Here is a 27,047-nt window from a genome sequence, read left to right on the forward strand (position 1 = left end):
CACTAGACATATATTCTTTAATTTTAATAAAGTTGGTGCTCCTTCCTTTACTACCCTCAATTTTATATGCTAATAATATTTTTCTTCTTAATTCGAATAATCATGTGGTCCATATTGCCTCCTAAAATTTCTTTTCATTTCATATGATTCCATGTTATCCAACAAATGGACTTTGTCACCATCCTCAAAAAGAAAGACATGGGCTCATTGACATAATGTGAGAACATCGTCTTTTCAAGGCTGGCTTGCAATCGGCTGAGGTGGCTTGCATTATTTGGTCAATGCTAGAGTCAGCCCACAACACTAACCAATCAGTAGAAGCCACCTCAGTTTGTTTTAAATCCATAACAGATTTAAATTCTAACACAACATCAACTTTGTAACACAAATAAAATTCTAACTTTACAATAAGAAAGTACAGAATTGAACGTGATTACATCGAAAGTATATATAAACAATCTCCATTTCAAGCAATAGAAGGCATATCAATTTTTGTTCTCAGTTCAGGAATGCAGAGTCAACAAGTTGACAAACCAGGAAGAAATATAATGCCTATGAGTGGAAGAAATTTCCAAATTACACACAAAATTTATTTATTTATTTATACAGAAATACAAAAAAAAAAATTTCTTTATTGCCCATAGAGATGGAAAATTTAAACTTACTGCACACTGACACGCTGAAAGGAACATAAATCCCATCTGTTTATATGCTTCTAGTAGAACGAGATGACCGGCTGCGATTACTTACACTACCTAGGTCTTTCTTCACCATGGCCTCCAGATTCTGAAAGCATTTGAAAGTTCTAATCTGTACATACATCATGAACCCGAATAAGCAATCAAAAACCAACAAATAAAAATGAGAGAGAGAGAGAGAGAGAGAGAGAGAGAGAGTAATCATCCATGCAAGAGCATGCAAATGTGGAAATGATAGCCAAAAGGACCACCCTACTAAATGTAACACCTAGTTCCCCAAAAAAGGTAATATTTGGCACAAACAAACAAACAGGCCTGTTGAGGTTCGAATAGAGTATAAACAGAAGTAAAAGGACATTTCATTTATATATGCCAAGGAAGAGGGAAAAAAACAAAACAAAACAAAAAACCAAACAAAAAAAATTAAACAAGAGAGAGAGAGAGAGAGAGAGAGAGAGATAGACAAAAACCTTCCAACGCCTCTTGTGACCAATACTGCTATAGATGGTCTCCAACCTAGAAATTATTTGCCTGAATGTCGGTCTCTTGGCTGGGTTCTCACTCCAGCACACCTCAATCAACCTGTGACAGAAATATAGGATCAAGACTTCTTAAGTAAATATCGCAACAAACTGACTCTCATTAAATGACCATTACAATTTAACAGTTACAAACCAAGACAAGAGTTTAAGAAAATATAAACCCTAATTTCAATACCTGGATGTATCTAATCTGTCTAAGTATTCCTTAAGTACAGAAAAAATGTCCATGTATATTGACAAATCTATGTGTAATTAAACGTTTCCAAATTTGAAGCTAATTAGCAAAGGTTTTTTGGATGAGTGAAAGCTAATTAACAATGCATAATGAAGCGATGTGAAGAAAAACACAAGTACAATAAAAAAAGTTGTCATACTCAAATTGAAGTGGTTGCATTATATGTAGGCTTTATTAACTACATAATGGCTTTTTTTTTTTTAGTATGGTTAGATTTCCTCTAATCGAAACCCTTGGGGGTTCGAAATATTTTTTAGGGTGATCTTATTAAGCCCTAATGTCCCATTGGTTATCAAACAGAAATAAGAAGAGAAAAGAAAGGGAAAGCCATGAAAGTCTTCCTGTTCACCAGTGGTGTGCTTCTCTCAGCTAATTTTCTGTTTATTATTATTATTAGGGAGAATATTGAAAAAAATGGAGTAGAAAAATAATTGCAAAGTAATGAATGTACAAATGATTCATGCATTGGATTGTGCAATAAAATTTGTGCCTTCATTACTTCGTAATTATATTTCTTAATCACCACTATATTGAAATCTTCCCTTATTACTGTTATTTTATTTTATTTTATTTTTTTTGGGTGTGGGTAACATTCATGGCTTCCAACTACACCCAGTTGAGTCCCCATTTGATGGGGGTCTGGGAAGGGTAGATTGGGCACAAACATCTCATTTCACATAATTTGCACAAAGTGGTTGTCCTCAAGTTAAAACCTACAACCTCAACATTAGCAGGCTGCGCTTTATGTTGGGGATGAACTCTGCATTAACAGCTCTAATGCCCCATATTAAAATATGAAACCCATGTGTCAATGGAAAGCATACCCAATATAATATATGCGCACATATAAGAAACACACAATATTTAATGTGGTTCAGCCCAAATGCCTACATCCATATGAGAGAGATAAAACCACGGTATAGAAAATAAAGAGTACATGTGAGATGACCAAACGTACGGAAAACACACCACTACTCGAACCCCATGTCAAGGTAGTTGAGCTCTTGCTCACCCTGGTGCTTATTTTCTCATCCATATACCATTACACATTTTCCTCACTATTCTCTCTCACACCCATTGGAGAGACTTCTCTCCCTCTCTCAATCTCAAGTCAACCTATATACCAAAATGAAGACCCAAACAATGCCTTTGCAAGACCCAATGTCGGATGCACCATGAATCAAAGAATGAAGACCATGCATGTATCAATAAATCATAATCCAATGTGCCTCTTCATTGCCAACTACCGCTCTCTAGAAAGCAAACCGCGTGCACCTTCACACAACAATTACTTTACCACTCTCCAAGCCATAAATGAAGATACACCATCCATGCATCATGCATGCAGCTCCACAAAACCCAACTCCATTAAATATTTATTTTTCCATTTCACATAATCAGAAAACCCAACACTATAGCTCCCACTTCCAAAGAAATGGTGCCATCTGAATTCACTTTTTCCCCAACTACAATCACTTATCAATGCGTTACAAGCCTCTTCCAGTCAACATAACACCATTCATTAACAGGTAAATGTTTTAGTCCCCACCATGCATTCTACATTCCTACCCAAGTCCAAACTAGTTCTTACAAGAAACTATTGAGAAAAAAATAATTTCAAAAAAAATCATATTTCCAGGGCTGGCACAATCGTCAGTTTTCTTCATTATAACAAATATAATTCAGCCTCCAAAACAACTATTAGAAAGAGATTAGAAAGCTACAATGGAGAGCATTTTGTGATAACTAACAGAGTGCTGAATTATTCTTAAAGACCTACAGCTCCACAAATTTTGATGAGTTTGCTTTGTCTTTTAACAGTTTCAGTTTGTACACCTTTCCACGGGGTTGGCCAGATCCATGCAGCAACCAACAGACTAAGAAACAAGCAACCTCCCGGAATATGTCAATTTGCAAAATACAACCTCACAGAGTATCTCAATTCGTAAAATATGAAGTCCTGAAACTGACATTACGGCCAAATAACACAACAATACTTTTGGAAATGATTCTATCTCATGTCAAATATGAGTAGATTTGTTCAACTCAATGATTCTATCTCACGTTGGTTATTTTTCTTTTTTTTCTCACATCATTCTTTTACAGATATTTAATATGTAATTTACAAAAATAAAATAAAGTGTGGCAATTTCGATCCAACCTATTTAACATTGAAAAGAAAATAGCTCTAGATGAAAATAGTCTCCAAATTGAGAATTCAAGGCAGGTTCAACTTAAAAGTTGACCACATATATTTCTATCACTTTTGTCAATCTAATGACTCCCTTGCCCAACCCAAGCCTGGCTCTTACTCACACATATTATTCACTGCTATAAAGTAAAATTGGTGAAAAATGAGGCATGTTTACAAAGAACAAAAAGGCCTACTTGTAGGGGCAGAGCCAAAAATTCAATAGTTTTGGGTAATGGGAAGTAAATAAATAAATAAATAAATAAATAAAATTTAGGTTTTCGAAGAAAACTCATAAATAGATTGGCAAGGCAAGCTTCAGAGAATGTGGCATACATGATAGAGAATATGTGCAGTGGAGCAGGAACTATTATTCATATTTATTAAAAAAAAAAGAGGAACTACTGCCCAAATGTAATGTGTCAAATACTATTAAACTGAGGAAACAGACATGGGGCCTATTATACAGCGTCCTACTAAGGTTATCAAAAACAAAAAATGCTATGACACCTTTCAAAAATTTATGTTAAGGTCCCATTCATTTAACTTGCAAATAGACAATGATTTTATGTCCTATAGAATCAACAAAAGAGAACAGGTGCTATCCATTTTCGTATGTTTCAATCTTGCCTCATTTTGCATTCATCAAATTCCTACTAAAGCAAGAAGGTCAGCTAGAAAATATGGATTATATCTCACCATTTCCACTTAAATAATTTAAACATGGAATGTCAGCAGCATGCAGGCGTTGATGGGCAAAAAAGAGAGAAGAAAAAGTGGTGACACAATCACCAAATAAGAAGATACTGCTCTATTTTGCAAAGGCTAAAAAACAACACATTTTTTCCCAAACTTTTTGTTTTTAGTAATAATATAAAAATAAAAAAATAAAAATTTGTATCAAAAGGTTTTTTCTTCTCAGGTTCTTCTAGTCTAGACGTAGCACTCCGTGTTTCTTGGTATAATGGAATTATATTTGACTTTTTGATTATCATAGTTGTAATTATATTACGTTCAATTAATTATATTTAGAAATATATGTTTCTCAGTATTTTTGTTATGGGTGTTCCTTACTGCTGGAAATTTGTGTTAATGCATATAATAAGATAGTGGCATGTATATAATATGATAGTGGTGTTGGTGGTAGATAGTGGCATGTATAGAATATGATAGTGGTGTTGGTGGTAGATAGTGACATGTATATAATATGATAGTGGTAGATAGTGGTAATATATAATATGTAAGTGGCATATAATGGGTTATAATGATGTTTGTAATATCTCCTATATAAGGAGTGTCATTTGGTCTTGTAAAATAAGAAGTTTTGAATATAACAGAAATATATTCCTTCTTCCTCATATTTTCGGAGTTCTTCTTCCTCATATTTTCTTAGTTGGTATCAGAGCAACAAAAAACACAGCAGCCCTAAAACCGTCATAGCCATGTCGAAAGTCACGTCCGAAACCACTTCAACCCCTGCCGCTGCCATTCCGGTGAAAACGTCCAACTCTCACTCTGTCCAAATCACCACCATCCGCCTAAATGGTGATAATTTTCTCCGCTGGTCACAATCTGTCCGGATGTATATCCGTGGGCAAGGAAAGATCGGTTACATCACTGGTGACAAGAAGGCTCCTGCTGTTAATGATCCGCTGTTCGACAGTTGGGACGCTGAAAACTCCATGGTTATGACATGGTTGGTCAATTCCATGGAGGAGGATATAAGCTCTAATTACATGTGCTATCCTACTGCACAAGAATTATGGGATAATGTTAGTCAGATGTATTCTGACCTAGGAAATCAATCTCAAGTTTTCGAATTAACTTTGAAGTTGGGAGAGATTCGTCAAGGAGATGATTCCGTCACCAAATATTTCAATTCGTTGAAAAGGTTGTGGCAGGATCTTGACATCTTCAACACATACGAATGGAAATCGGTTGACGACTGCAACCACCACAAGAAAACTGTGAAAGACAGCCGTATTTACAAGTTTCTTGCCGGCCTCAACATTGAGTTCGATGAAGTGCGAGGAAGAATTATTGGCAGACCTCCTCTCCCATCCATTGGCGAAGTATTTGCCGAAGTCAGAAGGGAAGAGAGCCGAAGGAGCGTCATGCTTAAGAAAAAAGGTACTGGTGAATCAATTGAAATTTCTGCTTTAATTAGCGATGCTGCGGCCAACAAGGCTGCAAATTACCAGCGCAGGTTTGATGATAAGCCACGGGTCTGGTGTGATTTTTGCAACAAGCCTCGCCATACACGCGAAACGTGTTGGAAGATCCATGGCAAACCTGTCAACTAAAAAAGCAGCAAACAAGGAGAGAAGAATCGTGGCTTTCCTACCGCTAATGAAGCCGATTCAGGTCCCTTCAACAAAGAGCAGATTGATCAACTCTTAAAGCTGATAAAATCCAACTCCTCATCCGGTACTCCTAGTGTTTTGTTGGCACAAACAGGTAAAAATCCTAAAGCCTTCTCTTGCCTAAACTTCTCTCCGTGGATCATAGATTCCGGTGCCTCCGATCACATGACTAGTTTTTCCCATTTATTTAGTACCTATTTCCCTTGTTCTGGTCATGACAAAATCAGAATAGCCGATGGTAGTTTTTCACCTATTGCAGGAAAAGGATTTATTAAACTAACTGAGAAAATTAATCTCAATGCTGTTCTTCACGTCCCCAACTTAGCCTGTAACCTTTTGTCTGTCAGTAAACTATCTAAGGATTCTAATTGTCGTGTTACATTTTTTGAATCCCATTGTGAATTTCAGGACCAGAACTCGGGGATGATGATTGGGCGTGCTAGGATGCTTGAAGGTCTTTACTACTTTGATGAAGTACCTGTTAGTAATAAAAAAGCTCAGAGCTTTAATAGTACTAGTTCAATCTCTGTTCGAGAAAAAATAATGCTATGGCACTATAGGCTAGGACATCCTAGTTTTCTTTATCTGAAACATTTATTTCCAGAATTATTTAAAGGGATTGATTGTTCTTCTTTTCATTGTGAAAGTTGCATTTTTGCAAAATTTCATCGCTCTACTTATTTGCCAAAACCTTACCAGGCTTCCAAACCTTTTTATTTGATTCATAGTGATGTTTGGGGCCCTTCTAAAATCACTACTCTTTCTGGTAAAAGATGGTTTGTTACATTTATTGATGACCATACCCGCTTATGTTGGATTTATTTGATGAATAAAAAATGTGACGTGAAAAATTTATTCACAAATTTTTACAATATGATTGAAAACCAATTTCAAACCAAAATTGGTATTTTACATTCTGATAATGGAACAGAATATTTCAATGAGCAGTTGGGTGAGTTTTTGGAAAAAAGGGGAATTTTTCATCAATCTACATGTCGGGATACCCCTCAACAAAATGGCATTGCAGAACGAAAAAATAAACATCTACTTGAAGTAGCACGTGCTATAATGTTTTACATGCATGTTCCTAAATATTTATGGGGTGAAGCAATTTTAACAGCCTCTTATTTGATAAACAGGATGCCTACAAAGGTGTTAACATACAAAACACCTTTCGATTGTCTCAAAACTTTTTTTCCTGACACGAGATTGTTTTCTGATTTACCCGCCAAAGTTTTTGGATGTACTGCCTATGTTCATGTTCCCAGTCAATTTCGTTCAAAACTTGACCCCCGTGCTATAAAATGTGTTTTTTTGGGTTATTCCTCAAACAAAAAGGGGTATAAGTGTTTCGATCCTCAAACCAAGAAATTTCATGTGAGTATGGATGTGTCATTTGTGGAAACAAAATCCTATTTCCCCAACACTTCTCTTCAGGGGGAGACAAGTGGAGTAGAAGACCGTTTTTGGGATATTTCTATCCCGCTCCCCAATGTCATTTATCCTACACAAAAATCACATCTGTCTGATAATGATCACTTAGGAGAACCAAGTTCTATGGTGCCTAGTCAAGAAGATTCTTGTTTAGGGGGAGAAGTACTACAAAATGATCTAAATCCTGAGCTTCAGGTTTATACTAGGAAGCGATTTCATCTGAGGAATAATGACCCGAATGTCCATCCTAATGACCCGAATGTCCACCCGAGTTCTGGCATCGAAATTTTAGGTAATCCTATTCCTTCTATTTCCGACCTTGATGTTCCTATAGCAATTAGGAAAGGTGTCCGAAATTGCATTAAACATCCTATTGCAAATTACCTCTCCTATCAAAGACTGTCTAAAAACCATAGAGCTTTCATGTCTAGGATTTCACACTTGTTTGTTCCAAGGAATATACAGGAAGCATTGGATGATCCGAATTGGAAATTAGCAGTCATGGAGGAGATGAATGCTTTAAGGAGAAGTGGTACTTGGGAGATAGTTGATCTACCCAAAGACAAGAAAACAGTTGGGTGTAAATGGGTGTTTACGATAAAATGTAACGCAGATGGAAGCGTTGAGAGATACAAGGCGAGACTGGTGGCTAAAGGCTTCACTCAAACTTATGGGATCGACTATCAGGAGACGTTTGCTCCTGTTGCTAAAATAAATTCCATCAGAGTACTGTTATCTCTTGCAGTAAATTCAGATTGGCCTCTACATCAACTTGACATTAAAAATGCATTTCTTAATGGTGATCTTGAAGAGGAGGTTTTCATGAGCCTACCGCCGGGATTTGAGCAAAGACTTGGAAGCGACAGAGTATGCAGATTGAACAAGTCATTATACGGACTCAAACAATCACCAAGAGCGTGGTTTGAACGCTTTGGGAAGGCAGTTCTCAGTTGTGGCTTCTCGCAGAGTCAAGCAGATCACACAATATTTTATAAACATTCAAAAAACAGTAAAATTGCAATTTTGATTGTTTATGTTGATGACATCATTTTAACTGGTAATGATGAAGCAGAGTTAGCAGCCCTCAAAGAGAAACTCGCAAAAGAATTTCACATTAAGGATCTGGGAGCCCTCAAGTATTTCCTCGGAATGGAATTTGCAAGATCCAAGGAAGGTATATTCGTTAATCAGAGAAAATATGTTCTTGATCTCCTTGGAGAAACAGGTATGCTTGGTTGTAAGATGGTGGAGACTCCGATCGAGCCTAACTTGAAGTTACAAGCTGCTAAGGCTGAAGAAGTCAAAGAGAGGGAACAATATCAGCGACTTGTCGGGAAATTGATTTACTTGTCTCATACGCGGCCTGATATTGCCTTTGCAGTCAGCATGGTAAGTCAGTTCATGCACTCACCAGGGACAGAGCACTTTGAGGCCGTTTATAAGATCTTAAGATATTTGAAAGGAACTCCAGGGAGAGGCTTACTGTTCAAGAAACATGGACATCTTCAAGTTGAAGTATACACAGATGCAGACTGGGCAGGAAGTGTTACAGACAGGAGATCAACATCCGGATACTGCTCCTTTGTAGGTGGGAACCTAGTTACATGGCGGAGTAAAAAACAGAATGTGGTAGCTAGAAGTAGTGCAGAAGCAGAGTTCAGAGCTGTTGCCCATGGAATCTGTGAAGTAATGTGGATTAAAAGAATTCTTGAAGAATTAAAGCTTTCTCACCCGACACCTATGAAGGTCTATTGTGACAACAAAGCAGCTATATCTATAGCTCATAATCCAGTTCTACATGATCGCACAAAACATATAGAAGTGGATAAACATTTCATCAAGGAGAAAATCAATGCTGGCATAATCTGTATGACCTACCTTCCAACAGGTGAACAATTAGCTGATGTGCTAACGAAGGGACTACACAAGAAGCAATTTGATAAGCTGACTAGCAAGCTGGCTATGGAAGATATCTTCAAACCAGCTTGAGGGGGAGTGCTGGAAATTTGTGTTAATGTATATAATAAGATAGTGGCATGTATATAATATGATAGTGGTGTTGGTGGTAGATAGTGGCATGTATAGAATATGATAGTGGTGTTGGTGGTAGATAGTGGCATGTATATAATATGATAGTGGTAGATAGTGGTAATATATAATATGTAAGTGGCATATAATGGGTTATAATGATGTTTGTAATATCTCCTATATAAGGAGTGTCATTTGGTCTTGTAAAATAAGAAGTTTTGAATATAACAGAAATATATTCCTTCTTCCTCATATTTTCGGAGTTCTTCTTCCTCATATTTTCTTAGTCTTACCCTTAGGCCTATGGCCAGGAAAGATAGTAGATGTGTTGTTGCATAAGTATATGTAGTGAGTTGAGTTATGAGATTGGGTTATGACTTGTATCTGTGAATGTGCTTTCAAAACTAATGTGGAGACGAAATTCTTTTATATTAACATAGAGGTTTAAATAACCAAGATTGTATTGTGAAGAAATGTTTTTGGAACTACACTAGATAATTGGAAAGAAAACAAATGGTTTTACATCTTGTAGTATTCAAATGGCTGTTTTTGGAGAAAATGTACTTATATAAGTAAATTTTGAAATATTAAACTGTCACATTATTTATATTGTACGTCATGGTGCATTCATGATCATAGATACCTGTATGTTATTATTGTTTAGGATCATGTTAGGATCTTTACTGAACTTTATATTCATTCCACGTTGCTAATCATTTTTGTTGGCCACGGGACCTATAGGATCTTTATAGGATCTTTACATCCCACGTTGCAAGTTGAGAGATAATTCAAGATCGGTGATCTTCCTTAATTGTTGGCCACGGGACCTATACTTGTTGGCGGAACGTCATTGTTGTAAAAGGGTTAAACCTTTATTTTTAATATAAAGATGTAAGCCTACAGGCATTTTATTTAAATGTAATTTATGTTGCATTCTATATATGTACGATTGAAAGGACTTTCATTTGTTTATGGAAGTAATGTATGTATAGTTCTGTTTGTTCTTAATGGAAATGGATTTATGTTAATGGACATGGTAATGTTATTCGGTAATAAAAAGTGAGGCGTGACAACTTGATATCAGAGCTAACAGGATTTGAATACCTTGGGCTTGTGGGAAGTGTTTTTTACCACAATGGACTTATTATGCTTGATGAGGATGTTTGCATATAGTTAGGATAAGTGTTAGGACTCTATGTGTTGCATTTATGTGAGCATAGAATTAAGTTTCATGGATAGTGCCGATAGCCAGTGAACTTGCTTTGAGATCTTATTGGAAACACACTTGATCAACGTGGTTTCTTATGAGAATTTCTTAAGAGTTCCGAGACGAGTAGCTATCTTTGTGGACTTGATTCGACTATGTGATTAAATGTTTAATTGTTTATGTAAATAGGATTGCGTGATTTTGTGTTAAGTGTCTTGTAGCTTAGCGGTGGTGAGTGTGTGCCTCGAGGAAGGCCGTTGTGTTGTTCACTAAATTTGGTTTTGTTTTTGGCTTATAGGATGTCTACACGAGGAAATGGAGGTCGTATTTGGAGTAGAAGTGTCAGTAGGGGCACAATAGTTCCGTTAGCACCTGTCCTTACAGTATCGACTGTGGCAAGAAAGTTGCATGCGAGATTTTAAGTGCAATGAGAGATGTTCTAGCTCACAATAAGAGGAACCATGGTCATACCCTCAAGATTACCAAGGAGTTTCTCTGCTCCAATCCACTTGAGTTTTTGGGAGAGCCTAAACCATTGAAGGCAGAAAATTGGTTAGAACAAATTACCAAGACTCTTGATATGCTCAGAGTCAAGGACAAGGAGTTGAGGGTTGTTTTAGTTGGTTTCCAACTGAAGGGAGACGCCGGTTATTGGTGGAAGTCTGCAAAGATTTCTGTGGGCACCACTTGGGCTGCTTTCACTGAGGCCTTTTTGGCTAAGTATTTTCCTCCGTCCGCTTTGGAAAGATTAAGGGAACAGTTTGTTGAGTTGCGCCAGGACAATACTCCTTTAGCACAGTTTGAGGCAAGGTTCGCTAGTTTGTCGAGGTTCGCTCCAGAGTTGGTCGCTACAGGGGAGAGTCGTTGTCTTGAGTTTGAGGGAAGGTTGTGTGATGATATCAGGGAAAAGGTTGTCAGGGCTGTGTTTAGAGATTATCACACACTTATAGAGGCAGCAGCTCACGTGGAAGCCGTTATTCTTAAGGTTGGTCGGGATGGAGAGAACGAGGCCATATCGGCAATTTTGACTGTTCGGGGAGGTGGTAGACCTAATAAGATTGGAGACGGGGGAGATCTCAGGCATAGGCGCAGTTGTCACCTCAATCTACTTTTGTTTCTTCGGACTCGTCCTTTGGGAGGTCCAATCAGACTCAGGCTTCTTCAAGTCAATCGCGGAATAGAGGACTACTTACTTGTTCTAGGTGTGGTCGATCGGGCCATATTTGATGTCATTGCGCTCTACGTAGGCAGGACAACTTCAGTAGTCCAAGCGGGGATGGTGGTGATGTTATGGTGTGGTGGAGTTTTATTATTTTGTAATATAATGTGATGTTATTTTATTTAGGACTTTAAGCCTACACACGTTGCATATGTATGAATTGTGTTGAAAAGTGTTACAAGGATTGGAAATCCTAATTTTATTATGCTGTATTACTTTTCTGAGTTAAGCATGTGTTGTCTTGTGATGCCTTGGATTGATTTAGAGTTGTTTGTTGAAAAGCAAAGGTTTGTTCATTGTTTTGACTAGTCTTGAATGTAGTGAGGATAGAGTGTATGGTTCTAAGTGTGTTTGTTTTGGAGTGGTGTGATACCTTAGGGTTCTGTGAGATAGGTAGGAGTTACCCGATGGATTGTGAAAGTGTTTGGAAAGAGTATGAGACTTGTATGTTTTAAAGATGAGGGCAGTGCATGTGTTTGTGGTTTGTTGAGAATTGATAGTTGTGTGTGGATACGATTTGAGTGCGATGTTTAGGTGTGGGTGCCGTTTCTATGTGAGGGGAATTTATTTGTTACATGCTGGAGTTGTGTTCTTAGGTAAGAAGGGTAGTGTTGGTGATGCTTGTTTTGTGTATACGAGGTTATGTGAATGGCCGTTGACCTTATCGGTCTTCTGCACGTGGAGGGATGAGAGCGTTTGCCATACAAGCATCTCAATGGTGGTTTGTTTGGGGAGCAAGAGTGGTGTGGTCTAATCATAAGGAATCCGGTGTGATTTAAGAAATATGTAGGTATGTGGGTTTGCTTGTGAAACTCCATTTTGAAGAAATCGATGATGGGTAGCATGTTAATGTTGGGTGCCAAGTGTTGAGGGTTGTTGAGTTGGTTGATTGGTTGGTTGTTGTCGGAATTGGGTTGACATATAGTCACCTCGAGAGTAGCTTGAAATTAAACATAAGGGTTGTAAGGTTGAGCAGCGCTTTAGTGTGGACTTGTGAGTGTTTAGTCTCGTGTAGGCAAATGTGAAGTTGGTGCGAGTAGCTGGAAATCGGGTTGGGGTTACGTGTTGAGGCCGTCGTGTTGTGAGCGCTTTTGCGCCATTGTGTGATTGATAGATGGTGATGGGAATGAGGCTCTCAAGAATATGTAAACTTTATTTGTGCTTTCATATATTATTAGCACGGTTGTTATTTTTATTAATTTGTTGTTATAGAAATGTTGTTTTTGGTGTTGTAGTATTACTATAAGAGTGATGGGTGTTGTTGGGTGACGGTTGAGGTTCACTAGTTATTTTATGTTGAGAAATGAATTCGGAAAATGAATTTTTCCTTGAGTTGTGGCCTCGGATGGCAATGTTGAACTGTAATGTTGTAGATTCAATCTAAGTGGTCATAAATGATTTCGATGCGTAGTTTATATGATTTAATAAAAGCTGAATCTAACAAATCATGAGAATGTGAATGAGTACGTGTTCTGAATAACACTTTATTTTGTTTTCAAAGGATAGTCGCAAAATTTTAAGTTTTACATGGAAATCAAAAACGTATTCTAGTTGTGGGCATTGCAAGTTTGAGCACCTTTTTAGAAAAAAATTTATATATAAGAGAGAGATTTTCAAAGAAAATGAGGAAAATTGTTTTTTTAAAACATGGATGTGTTGTGAATTATGTCACCTTTCATGGTTGGTTTGTGTAGTGACTTAGCTTAGATTGGTAGTCGTGTGTTTAGGTATTTTGTTTTAAGGAGGGTTTGGTATTGTTGGGGCTTATTGTGCCGGAGTGTTGTCTTTTGGGCCGTGTTTTCGTGGTAAGTCATCTTCTTTTGTGAGAGTTAACCGAGAGTTTTGTTGTGAGGCTGGTTTTCTTTTCCCTAGTGCTCGGATGTTGAGCGCCCAGTGGTGGTTGACGTCTTTGGAGTGCACGTAGAGTCCATCGCTTGTTTTCTCGTCTCGTAGACTCCAACGAGTTGTGTGGATCGAATAATCATTCGTGACCTCTTTCTTGCATTTTTGTTGTTCGGGTGTCTTTAGGGCCCCGAGGTGTTGGACTGGGATCCAAGAAATTATCCCAAGTATGGATCTAGACTTGGATGGTTGGTTGTATTTCCTTTTGTAATTGGTTTGCCTTGTGTTTTGGTGCATTCTTAATTTCGAGGACGATATTTCCTAAGGTGGGTTGTAGCACTTCGTGTTTCTTAGTATAATGGAATTATATTTGACTCTTTGATTATCATAGTTGAGAACCTTTTTAGTCAATATTTGAGTCTTAGTTGACGTGTTACCATAGTGGTTGGGCAAGATTGGATCAAAAACTCCAAATTCACATAGTTGTTGAATAGTCTTCACTCTTCTATCATTTTCTCTCTCCACACTTTGAATCTTGATGTGAGGCTAGAACCATTGGAAAGCTTACTTCCGAGGCTTCAATTTGGACACAAGAACGACCCTAAATGGAGTCGGACGAGAGAGTTATGCCTGTTTGAAGTTTGCAAATCTGTGTTGTGTGCATAGTTCGATCGAGCACAACTTTCACCACTCGAGCGGTCCATAGACCCTTCCAACTCAGTTTTTCAAAATTGCCTGAGATACTGGAAGCCTTGATTCATTGCTCAAGCGCACTTTTGACTGCTCGAGCAGTCTGTACAGAATCATATCTTTAGAAGTCACTTTTTGGGACAAATCTCTTCACTTTTCACTCTCTCTTCTCTCTCTTTCTGCCATTTTTGAGTTTTCAAGCTTTTTAACCTTGATTTCATCTATTTGTAAACATCTTTGAACCTTAGTTCAATATACCAAAATGTAGAGCTTGGCAAGGGCTTCCATTTAATCTGAGCAGATTGTCATTTCGTCGCCAGTGATTTTTGGGTTGTCTCCTCATCGCCTCAAGAGGTAGAGATTCTTTTGCTCCTCTTCAATACCTTTTTATAGATAGACATATGGTAGTTTTTTATTGCATTTAAAAATATATTTGTTAAGAGATTTTCCAAAAGCATGAAAGGGGATTTGGGGTTTGAACTTAGGAGTTAGAATTGTATGATTGATGGTTGATTTGGTATGTTAGGAAGTAGTTAATCATGTCTATGTTGATCGTGGCGAAAAGCACTAATTTATTGTCAACCATTAATAAACAAAATGGGGTAAAGTTGGGTAACAATTGGGTCATGAGTTATGAGATTGAACAAATGTTTTGGGGGATTGAATTAATACTTGGTTACTAAAAATGAGATTTTTGTTAAACAAAAAGAGGTTTAGCTATGGTTTGGAAATGTTGAGGGTTTGGAATACCCGGTTTGGTATTTGAACATAAAACAATGAGCCTAATTCTTTTATGAGATGACATGGGAATGTGGTTATTGGTAATGTTGATGTTTTGAAATTGCGAATCTAATTCATGAGTCATTTAATTATCTATTTAGAGGTTTTGTCCTTGGTCATCGGTGGAGGATGACGTTGTTATTGAATAAATTATGTTTATGTTTTTGTAACGACCCCAAAATCCATATCCGAAATTACTTTTATGTCCTTGTGGGTTAATGCATTTTAATTTAATGATATCTGTTCAAATTGAAGAATTATTTGTTGAGTCACGGCTTTAAAATTGAAATTACCGACCTTTATGGGTTCAGAAATCAAAATTGAGTACTTGGATATGTTAATGGGAATTTTTAAAACTATTTGGGAAAATTAATTGGAAATCTAATTCGTTTGATTCGTTAATGCACGTTTGGGTGGTTAACTTTGTACCGCAAATTGAAGGTCTTAGAGGCTTCAGAAACCAGAACAGAGGACATATTTATGATCAGCACAATTTTTAGAGTCATCTGGAAGGTTTAATTGAAAGTTGATTTCATGCGATTCGTAAGGTCGTGTTTGGCTCTCCCTATTTTGTTAAGTTTATGTATGTATATATATATGTATAGATGTGCCATATGAGTGGTGGAACTCATCACTTGAAGTCAAACAAAATATCTGAGGGAGAGAACCGAGAGAATGGAGAGCAAAGGAGAGAGGAAGCTCTTCAAGAGAGAAACAGAGCTCACCATCCATGGAAGCTTGGGAAAATTGAAGAAAACTAAGAGGAAGACAAAGATTAAACTAAGGTATGACCATCTATCTTGAATCCTTATGTTTAAAGCATCAATTACATGAAATCAAAGATTGATCTGGAAGATGTAACATATAGATGAATTGGAGTTTTGGGTTATGGATGAAATGAATTCTCTTCATGAAATTAAACCTTGATTCCTTAAGAGTTGCTTAATTGAAGAGTTAAATTCTTTATATTTGTTTATCTTGAGGTGGATTATGGAAAGTTGAGCTCCAATCTTGAAGTTTTGCATGATTAGCTACACATCAATGAAGATATATGTAAATATGAAAGATGTGAGCTTTGAACCCCAAACCATGGCTACTTTATGCTCTTGTGTTTTAAATTTTAATTTTGTTCTTGTGCTTGGGAATTTAGTAGTATTTTGAGGTTATGATGTTTGATAGAAATTAATAGTGTAAAATTGATCATGTATTAAAGGGTTTTGGGCTTTGATTTACATGAATTTGAGGTTTAACTTTGAAAATGAGAAGGTCCAACTCAAGAAGCCATTTTCGGACTGAAAATGGCCCAGAGCTGCACGTGCGGCGGGTCTTCCCGCACGTGCGGCAGTCCAGTCCCAAAACCAAATTTGAATCTGCTAAAAAGGCACGTAGCCCCGCACATGCGGCCCCATTCCCGCACGTGCGGGGACAACTCTGTCCAGCCAACTTTGAACTAGCATATCTTTTGCATCCGGACTCCGTTTTGAGTAATTCTTGATCCTAAAATCAAGTCCCGGAAGTCTAGTTTCCAATGGTGGTGGTCTCACTCTCAAATTCTAAGTACAAAAATAAATATGCCCAAATTAGTGAGGGTTGCTCACTTTCAGTCTACCGATTATGTACCCTTTTTTCGCTTAAACCATTATCCATCGATTCCTCCTATTTTCTAAAACGTGGATTATAACTTATTAAGGACTAATGAGCTTGGTACCACCTTGGCTAATTGATTAATTGGTCAAAGAGAATAAGTAAAGGATCGGTTATAATCTCATATTATGTGTTGTGCACTATGTTTGTAGGTCGAGACGAGGACATCGTCCCATTACTACCGGAAGCCGATCACTGTGAGTAATAGTAGTGTAACGATATGTTTCACTTACTTCCTGTGATTATGATTTATGTATTGTTATTTGTGAATGGCCTATTCCATTGATATTATACTTTGATTAAATTAACGGATATGATTGAATAATGGCATTGGTATGGACCTAAGGTCGTTCTGTCCCTATTAATAGAAGTGGGCCTGAGGCCATTATGATGTGAATTGTTTTGTCCCTACTAATAGTACTGTAGTGATACATGTGCCTTCTGTTAATAGTTATTATTAATGTTCTGTTATACGCAAGACAACTATGTCGACTTGTAGGAAACCATGGGGAAATTTATGTGCACTATTGTGTAATGGTATTCTTATGAATCTGAGATTACTTTGTTTTGCTAATACTGGGCCTGAGGCCATTCTGTATAATCTGTTGGGCCTGAGGCCGTTCTGTATAATCTGCTGAGCCTGAGGCCGTTCTGTATAATCTGTTGGGCCTGAGGCCGATTTGTATTACATATGGACCTGAGGCCGCTCTGTTTAATATGTCGGGCCTAAGGCCGTTTTGTATTCTGCATGGGCCTGAGGCCGATCTGTATTACATATGGGCCCAAGGCCGTTCTGAAACATGACTATGGATAAGACCTGAGTATGGTTTGATATATGTCTATTTGTACTTTCCAAGGTTTTGCTCATTCAACTAACCTCTTTATATTGCTATTATTCACTGAGCCTTGCTCACTCCGTTTTTATATCTATTTATGTAGGTGAGCCATCGGGGATCGACACTAGAGTTGTCTTAAGGTCCACCTGTCTGCCAAACCGCCTGGGGTACGCCTCTGTGTTGGGGCCTTGATTTGTATGGGGAATTACGCAATTTAACTATGTAATTTATTAAGTCTTATATGTTTGTGTGTGAGATCTATCTAAGTTGTGTGACTGTACATATTATATGGAAGTGTAATTAAAGGCTTAAATTTATGTAGCTCATCATGTATGTACAGGTACAATGGACGTTATCTTTATATTAATATTTGCTTCCGCTTGTGGCCTCGTATTTGCTTATGTATTATTATAGAATTCTGTTTTGAGGCCTATGTACAGGCCCGTCTTGGACCAAACTTTTAGGGGCGGGTTTGGGTCGTGACAGTTTTACACTTGTACGGTATTTATGTAGTCTAACATGTTGTGTTATTGCTTGGATGTTGTTTAGGACGTCTGTTTCTCTCTGATTAAGCTGGTAAAACGTGGTGCCTTGCTAGAGGTTCCTCTCCCTTCTGGTTTGTGCCCGATAAAGCGTGAAAATGAGATCTATTTCTCTCCCGGAGGCAGGTAAAGCGTGGCGCCTTGAGATAGGTTCCTCTTCCTCCAATTTGTGCCCGGTAAAGTGTGACCTTGGGGTCATTCCCCTCCGGGTGAGGCCGGTAAAGCGTTATGTGTTATGTGGATTGTATCATTTGCCATCTGTGCTGTAGGCCAATGGAAATGAAAGTATGTATTACGTTCAGTTAATTATATATAGAACAATATGTTTCTTGGTATTTTTGTTATGGGTGTTCCTTGCCCTTGGAAGAACAATTGTCCCAAGAAGGGACGTTAGTCTGCTCAATCTTCTCAGTCGCCTCAGACACAGTTTCGACCTCCTGCTGCTTATACTACATCTGCTCCGGCTTCTGATCCTGACTTGGGTTCCTTGCGTGCCTATATGGCTCAGTTTCAGCACCTCCTGTCCACCTCTCAGCCATCCCCATCTACCCCTGCTCTCACCTCTCTTCATTCAGGTTTGTTTGGATCCTCTTCAGGTATCTCCTCTTTTGTCTACCTTTTTGACTCTGGTGCCTCTCATTATATGACTCATCACCTCTATATCCCCTCCTCCATCTCCTATTACTGTTAATACTGCTAATGGGTCTGGTATGCTTGTTCCCTCTGTTGCATCTGTCTTATCCTTTGCCATGTTTGTTGTTATTATTCCCTCTGTTCTTTATATTCCTCAGCTATCTGTAAGTTTATTATCTATCAATCAACTTGATACTTCTAGTTTTGATGTTATCTTTTCCACTTCTGTTTGTTGTGTCCAGGATCAGGTGTCCAAAACGAAGATTGGAACCAACCGTAGAGTTGAAGATCTCTATGTGGTAGAAAGCTTGCATCTCCCTCTATCCACCTCTCCAATTCCTTTTTCCTCATTTCAATTAGATTATCAGTCAAGTCAGTTTTACTTATGGCATTCTCACCTAGGTCATTTGTCTGTTAACCGCTTACGGTCTTTAGCTCAGTCAGGATTATTGGGTAATGTTTCTCCTAGTCAAATTGATGAATGTCGAGGGTGTAAACTTGCCAAAATATCAGTTTTACCTTTTAATAAAAGGAATTCTGTTTCTATTTCTGTTTCTCTATTTTCTCGTGCATACTAATATCTGGGGACCCTCTCTTGTTCTCACTATAGGGAATTCCGCATACTGTGTCTTTTGTTGATGATTGTACCCGTTATATTTGGGTTTATCTTATGACTTATAAATCTGTCTTCTACCAAATATATCGTACATTTCAGTCTATGACCACTACACAGTTTGAGGCTACCATCAAATTATTATCATCAAACTTGGATGGGGAATATTTTAAAATTGAGTTCTGTGAGTATTTGGCCAATTTGGGTACCATTCACCAAACTTCTTGTACTGATACCCCTGTCCAAAATAGTTGAGCCGAGCGTAAATATCGTCATCTCCTTGAGATAGCTAGGTCTCTTCTCTTTGCTTCTGTTCCAGCTTCGTTTTGGGGAGAAGCAGTTCTTGTTGCTGCTTTTCTTCTTAACCGCATGCTTACTCCCCTTCTTTCTAATCGGTCTCCTTATGACGCTCTACTCTCTCAACTTCCCAATTACTTCCTCCTTCGTGTGTTTGGGTCTGCTTGTTTTTTCCTTCTTCTCCATAAAGATCGGACCAAACTTAGTGCCCAGTCTGTCCTATATGTTTTTTTGGGTTATAATCTTACTCAGAAAGGCTATCGGTGTTATGACCCTATTTCCCGTCATCTTTACGTCGCCCGTCATGTTTTTTTTCTCGAATGTCTGCCATACTTTCAGCTTTCTCCTATCACTGCTCCAGTTTCCAAAGAGGATTTGGTTCACATTGACCCATTTCCTCCTGAGGTCCTTCCTGATGAGTACATCTCTACTATTCCCCATGACCTTACTCCCTTTTTTCCTCCTCCCTAGCCTGCTCATTCTCCTCCTTCTCCTCCTCCGTTGTTAGTGTATTCTCGTCGCCAGGCTCTCCCTCCACCGATTGTCTCTACTCCTACTGCTGATCCTCCTACTTCTGACGACTCTGATCCTACTGCACACTAATATCCTACTCAAGCGCGTCATCCTCTAAAAATGTTAGATTGGTCTAATACATGCTTTTCTTCTTCCTATTGTACTTTTTTGTCTACTATTCATTCTTTTTCAAAACCTCAGTCTTACAAGGAAACCTATCAAGATAACCGTTGGATTCAAGCTATGTAGGATGAGTTATCTACTTTACAAAAAACTAGTACTTGGGAATTGGTTCCTTTGCCTGCTGGCAAGAAGCTAGTTGGTTGCAAATAGGTCTACAAAGTCAAGACTCATTCTGATGGTTCTCTTGAGCGCTACAAAGCTCGTCTGATTGCCAAAGGTTTCTCACAGAAGTATGGTATTGATTATGAGGAGACCTTTGCTCCTGTTGCCAAGAAATTTTTTTTTTTTTATCGGCAAATGTTAGTTGTTAGATTAGCACCTATGGGAGAAAATTTCCCCACCCTTGGCAAAGCACCTAAGTGCTTGCACTCCCTTAATTCAACCCCCTAAGGGGAATTGAACCCATGACCTCCTTGGGACTAAGCCCTAAGGAAGGCATGGTGGCCAACTAAGCTAATCCCCATCCTGTTGCCAAGATGACTACTGTCCGTAATTTGATCTCTGTCGTTGTTGTTCGTTCTTGGCCTCTATATCAGATAGATGTTAAGAATGCTTTTCTTAATAGTCATCTCATAGAAAAGGTTTACATAAGTCCTCCCCCTGGCCTTCACTATTCCTTTGGACAGATTTGTCGCCTTCGGCGTGCTTTGTATGGTTTGAAGCAGTCTCCTCGTGCTTGGTATGATCGCTTTCAAATTGTTGTTACTGCACTTGGATTTCATCCTTGTACTCAGGACTCTGCTTTATTTTTTTTCCACACCCCTGCGGGATTTATTGCCTTATTACTGTATGTGAATGATATGATCATAACTGGCTCTGACTCTTCTACTATCTCTGAGGTCAAACAACATCTTTTCCGCACATTTGAAATAAAGGATCTGGGTCCCTTGCTGTATTTTCTTGGTATTGAGGTAGCTTCTTCTCCCAAGGGCTACTCTCTCTCTCTCTCTCTCTGGGGCTAAGTATGCCAATGAGGTTATTCATCGTGCCGGTCTTACTGACACTAAGATTTCTAATACTCCCATTGAGCTTAATGTGAAGCTCACCACTACTGATGGTATTCTTCTCGATGATCCTACTTTATATTGAAAGTTCGTGAGTTATTTAGTCTATCCGACGGTCACTCGCCCTGATCTTGCCTATGCTGTTCATGTGGTTAGTCAGTTCGTTTCTGCTCCTTGTTCTACACATTGGATTGCTTTGGTTCGGATTCTTCGCTGTCTCCAAGGTACTATATTGCAGGGTTTACTGTTGTCTTCTATTTCCTCTTTGGACTTGGTGGCTTATGCTGATTCTGATTGGGCTGATGATGTCACTAATTGCAAGTCCACTTCTGGCTTCTGCATGTTTCTTGGTGATTCCTTGATTTCTTCGAAAAGCAAGAAACAGACTGTTGTTGCACGTTCCACTACTGAGGCTGAGTACCATACTATGGCTCATGCTACTGCTAAGCTTGTTTGGCTTGTTTGGCTTTATTGTCTCTTGACTGATTTGGGTGTCCCTCAGTCTTCTCTGACCTCCCTTTACTGTGACAACCATAGTGCTATTCGGATTGCACATAACATTGTCTTTCATGAGCAGACGAAATACATTGAGATTGATTGTCATTTTGTATGCCAGCATTTGCATTCTAGCTCCATATTGCTTCCTTTCGTCTCTTCGGCATTGCAGCTTGCTGATTTCTCTCCGAAAACTCGCACCACTGCTCGCTTTCATTTTTTTCTTGGCAAACTCTCAATGTTTTCTGCTCAATCACCTTGAGTTTGAGCGGAGGTGTGAGAATATATGTTAATATGATAATTATGGAAATATATACCAATTAGGTTGATTGTATAGGGTTCATTGATTGTGTGAATATTAGGTTGGTTGTATAGGGTCGATTGTTTCCTATTTCATATTAGGTTTAGTTTTGCTATATATATCGATTGTAATCTTTGTATTAGACACAATTAAATATAGAGATTCATTCAGAAAACTTACACTAACACCCCTACATGATTACATACTGAAAAGTAAGCAAAAAAAGGTACTGAAATAAAGAGAAGGAGAGAGTTTACCTGCTAGTTTCAATAAACCAAAGTGCACATAAAGAAAAATGCAAGGAAACTCCAAGTTTCTTGCTTGCAAGCCTTCCTCAGGCAAGGGTTTCTGATATAATTCAAGTCCTTCAAGCTTTAGAGGATTTTCTAAAGTTAAGAGTTGTTGTAGAGGGTGGTATTTTCGGAGCTAAGGCAATTTGGGGGAAGAGGGGAGTAGGGTGTTGTTTCTCTCTTAAAACCTCACAAAAATGACTCAATTTTTTAACCCCTTGAAAGGGAGGGGGAGAGGGTGCTTATATAGGCACTGAGAGGCGTGGGGGGACAAGCTAGGGCAACCCCCATCGCTTTCTCTTCCGCCTCCCACCAGAAATGCACTAAGATTGAGTTTCCATACCTAGCTCTGCCACGTTTGGATGTGCGCACACACAACCATTGTGTGCGCACACACAACCATTGTGTGCACTCACAATTAACGTCCACACTCACATTGTTGCCTTGGTACACATGCCATGCATGCATTCACAAGTGCAGGGTCCTATGCCCTTAGCTTGCTTGTGGCCCAGGTAAGCCTGAATTGCCTTACGATCGATGTTTTTGATAAAACCAATCATTAATTCTGAAAAATATGTTTGATGAGCTTCTCTCTCAATCTTGCAATTAAAAAGTTGGTTTTTGACTAAAAATGGGTTTAGGACTAAAATGGTTCACTTTCGCAAAAAGTTGATTTTTTGGCCGAAATAGCTTTATACAGCAACTCCAAACAATATTAAATATTTCAATGATGAAGTAATTGCTAGTATCCAAAATCTTAGGGTCAGTCAAAATAAAAAGTCTACACTACAGTTACATAAAATTTAAAATTAAACCAAACCATGAAAATCTTAGAACCAAACCAATTAACAAAACCATGATTTAGTTCGTTTTGGAACCACGGTTTTCATGAACTTTCTCATCATTCACAATATAATCATAACTTGCTCAAAGATCAAGCAATACATCATCATTTTATAAACAAAATTGTTTATATGATTGTTTAGAACTAGTCATACTATTATACAAGAACACACTTGTCAGCAAAAGGTTAACAGGTTATGAATATATGTACGATACTTGAGTGTCTACCATCGATAACAAATTATATATATGTATTGTATATATCTAAATGGTCCGATTTGGTTCTAACTGAAACACAACTATAAAACAACAGACCGAATTGTGAAGTACAGTTCCCATATTTTAAGAATCAGGACCAAACCATGCATTGAGATAACCAAACCAAATAGTGCGGTTTGGTCTATATTGCACCGGTTTGTGATATTTTTGATTTTTTGCTCAGCCCTAGCCACCGCTAGTTCCTGACACCGACCATTACCAATTCTTTCCCACCACCTACCAGGCCATCGGCCTTCACCACCCACCAATTCCCCCAAACTATCGTTTTAAATATCGGTCGTTAAGTACCTGAAATTTGGACTCTTGATACCCTTATTCATCAATATATTGATCCATACTATCCTGTATTGTCTAATATAATGACCGTATCGCCGATACCAATACATATTCCGATATTGTTATTAAAAACAATGCCCCCAACCAGCATCACCCCTTAACCCCCCCCCCCCCCCCTTTTCTCCCTAACACGCACTATCACCCAATCTTTTCCTTCCCAACCACAGCCAATTCCCCCAACCATCACCACCCCTGGCGCTTCCTCCCATCCACTCACCCTCACCACACAATAGTTGTTGAATCTTTTTTTTTGGATTTAAGGTCTAAGACCTTGGGAAGATCTTACATCGTACTTAGGCTCAAGACAATGCTTCCTTAAGGGCTTTTTCAACATAGATATAGAAGAATTTGTGGAATCAAGAATATGATTGAGTGTCAAACTACCAAAGATCACATGGTAATGGTGGCGGTGATGTTGTTTTTTATGATATTGAGAATAATGGTCTAAAAAGTTCACATGGTAGCTATGATTCCCATAATTGGACCCATGGAGCAACTCGAAAAGAGCTAGCTTCCAATTCCATAGAAGATTTGTGCAAGAAAAGGGCACCAACCAACCACACGAGGTACGGGTAGAGTAGATAGGTGGTAAGGGGTTGCGATGGAGGGGATGGAGAAAGAATAGTCATTGGTTGTCGTGGTGGGAGGTCATTGGCCGTGGGGAAAGGTAAGCATGGCAATGGGTGGTAAGGAAGGGGTAGGAAGAGGTAGCCAAAAGGGTGTTGGTATGAGTTAATGTTTGAGTTAATATGTGAGTTAATGGAATGAGTCAATAACAAGTGAATGTTTAAATTAGACTGAGTCAATGTAAGAGTAAAGTTGTCAATTCCTATTACAGAGACATGTGATAGTCATGTGATCAAGTACTATCAATCTTCCGAAAGGCATGGAAGAACCACATTACAACTTGACTGAAGGTGTAAAGCGGTTCATGAAAAATGGGGGACCAAGAAGGATTCAATGTAATGTGCAGGGGTGCCAGTGTAATTTACACTGAAAATGAAGATGAACATATAATACTCCCTCCATCCCATTTGTTAGACCCTTTTTTGGGGGGGACATGTAATTATTACATTTAAATTCAAATTTAAAGTATTTATTCCAAAAACACCCTTCTGATTTCAACTTTTAATTTGGTTATAACCACTTTTTGAGATCTAGTTTTAGAAAACTAAACACTTTTTCCTTTGACTTCTCAAAAGGGACCAACATTTTGGGACCCAAAATGGAAAGTACTAACAAAATGGGACAGATGGGAGTATAAAACAATGCACCATAACTTAAATGCTATAAAACTAAGACAATAAGATTAGCTATAAATTAATTAAATTTGTAGATGAGATGAAATAACAAGTACAACAAAAAAATATTTAAGAAACATGTAGGACATACTCTTTAAGTCCATGGGCATAACACTTGGTTGGAGCTCTAAATGGAGGACGCTCTTTTGTGGCATATACTTTAGGGACTTCATTCTCTTGCTTTCCATAAAATGGGAGGCAGCCTTCAATCATCTAAATTATAGCACATTACAAATGTCAACTTATAAGCCTGTTTTGACCAATGAATTTGTCAAAAAAACGTAAGTTAATTTCACAAAGAATCAATCAATCATGGTTGAAAAAATACTTCACTTATCATTTATTCTTCTCTTTTTTCTCCTTTATTTTTTTTTTTTTTTGTCAATTTGACATTGCATTAGTTAGCATTCAGGGTCCCCATATAAATGAAATACAACCACAAAGCAAGGACATGTGGCAATCATGCAACCAATATCTCATCCCTAACATCACATCTTCCACAAAGACCGACAAGTTGGCATTACAGGTTTGTCAAGATCAGAGTTTTCCAGTGATTAGTAAAAAGCAGATATATAATTAAGGCCTTGTTTGGGAACAGGCTAATTTAGTAACTTTTTGGTTATTTGGCTAAAATATGAGCTGAAAAAAACTAGTATATTCGGGATGACTTTTTGGCTTTTTATGAAAAGATGTGCAAAAAATAGAGAGAAAAGAAAATCTTTGACTTTTTGGTATGGGTTGTTGACTTTTTGGCTAATTTAGTAACTTTTTGACTTTTTAACTAAAAAGGAGGGTTCCCAAACGAGGCCTAAATATCTAACAGATCCTACCAATTCTCATCAATGCAGGATGAAATCAATTGAATTAGTTGGTATTGAATTAAGGCAACCCAAGGAAGGTCCTCACTGATCACAAATATGCATAATATCATTTTCATAGAACATTCACAGTAGTGGTATAAAACATGATGTACATTACCAAATTGTAACATAAACATGCCCACATGAACTTCTTGAGGCAGGGAATATTATGATCTTCCATGATCAGCGGATATTGAACCAAAAAATCCAGAAAAAGTAAAGGAAAAAACACATGGACAATTGGCAAAAAGAGGAACAGAATCTAACTTCCAAAGAGGAAGCAAGCTGTCTCAAAAACACATTCAATGCAGGAATGAAGGATAAGAAACCTTTACCTCTTGTAAAATCAGAGCAAATGAAAAAACATCGACTTTGGTATCATACTCTTCATTTTTGAAAACCTCTGGAGCAACATATCGGCCTGTTCATGGCATATTAAGGTCATTATAAAGGGTATAATTTCATTAACAGCTGCGTCAACTTACAAATAATCAGAGTTAACATGTTGCCACTTGAAAATCTGACAGAAAATTCAAGAAAAAAAGACAAAAGGTACGTATTTGCAAACAAAAAAAAAAAAAAAAGAATGCATGGAAGAAATTACAATGAGTGTATGTAAAAGTTGCTACAATTTGAACAGCAAGAAATATGAACACTACTGAAATTGGGCACACTCACAAGAATTGTCTTGACAGATCATGGGCCTATCTTCTTTGACTCCGCTGGTTACTTTTAGCAGCTTGCTAAACCCAAAGTCTGCAACTTTCAGATGCCCAGAATCATCCCGCAATATATTTCTGTTATCTTACTCACAAACAACATAAGAAAGTTTGTTCATTTTCAGGCAC

General features: G+C 38.0%; 1 protein-coding gene across 2 annotated transcripts in view; it reads right to left on the reverse strand.

Annotated features, from left to right (window-relative positions):
* Positions 1 to 433: 433 nt before the first annotated feature.
* The window catches only part of LOC145798735 (serine/threonine-protein kinase 12-like), a 54,830-nt gene continuing 28,216 nt past the window's right edge, over positions 434 to 27,047 (reverse strand). For both annotated transcript variants that reach the window (XM_082887535.1, XM_082887534.1), the window contains 5 exons: positions 26,878 to 26,996; positions 26,535 to 26,620; positions 25,431 to 25,552; positions 1,169 to 1,280; positions 434 to 810 (listed from right to left, as the gene is read on the reverse strand). In XM_082887535.1, coding sequence (XP_082743661.1) covers positions 706 to 810; positions 1,169 to 1,280; positions 25,431 to 25,552; positions 26,535 to 26,620; positions 26,878 to 26,996 — 544 coding nt within the window. In that variant the 3' untranslated portion in view covers positions 434 to 705. The remainder of the gene's footprint in view (positions 811 to 1,168; positions 1,281 to 25,430; positions 25,553 to 26,534; positions 26,621 to 26,877; positions 26,997 to 27,047) is intronic.

The sequence above is a fragment of the Camellia sinensis genome, chromosome 9 (assembly GCF_055761805.1).
Source record: "Camellia sinensis isolate YWXY chromosome 9, ASM5576180v1, whole genome shotgun sequence".
NCBI lineage: Eukaryota > Viridiplantae > Streptophyta > Magnoliopsida > Ericales > Theaceae > Camellia > Camellia sinensis.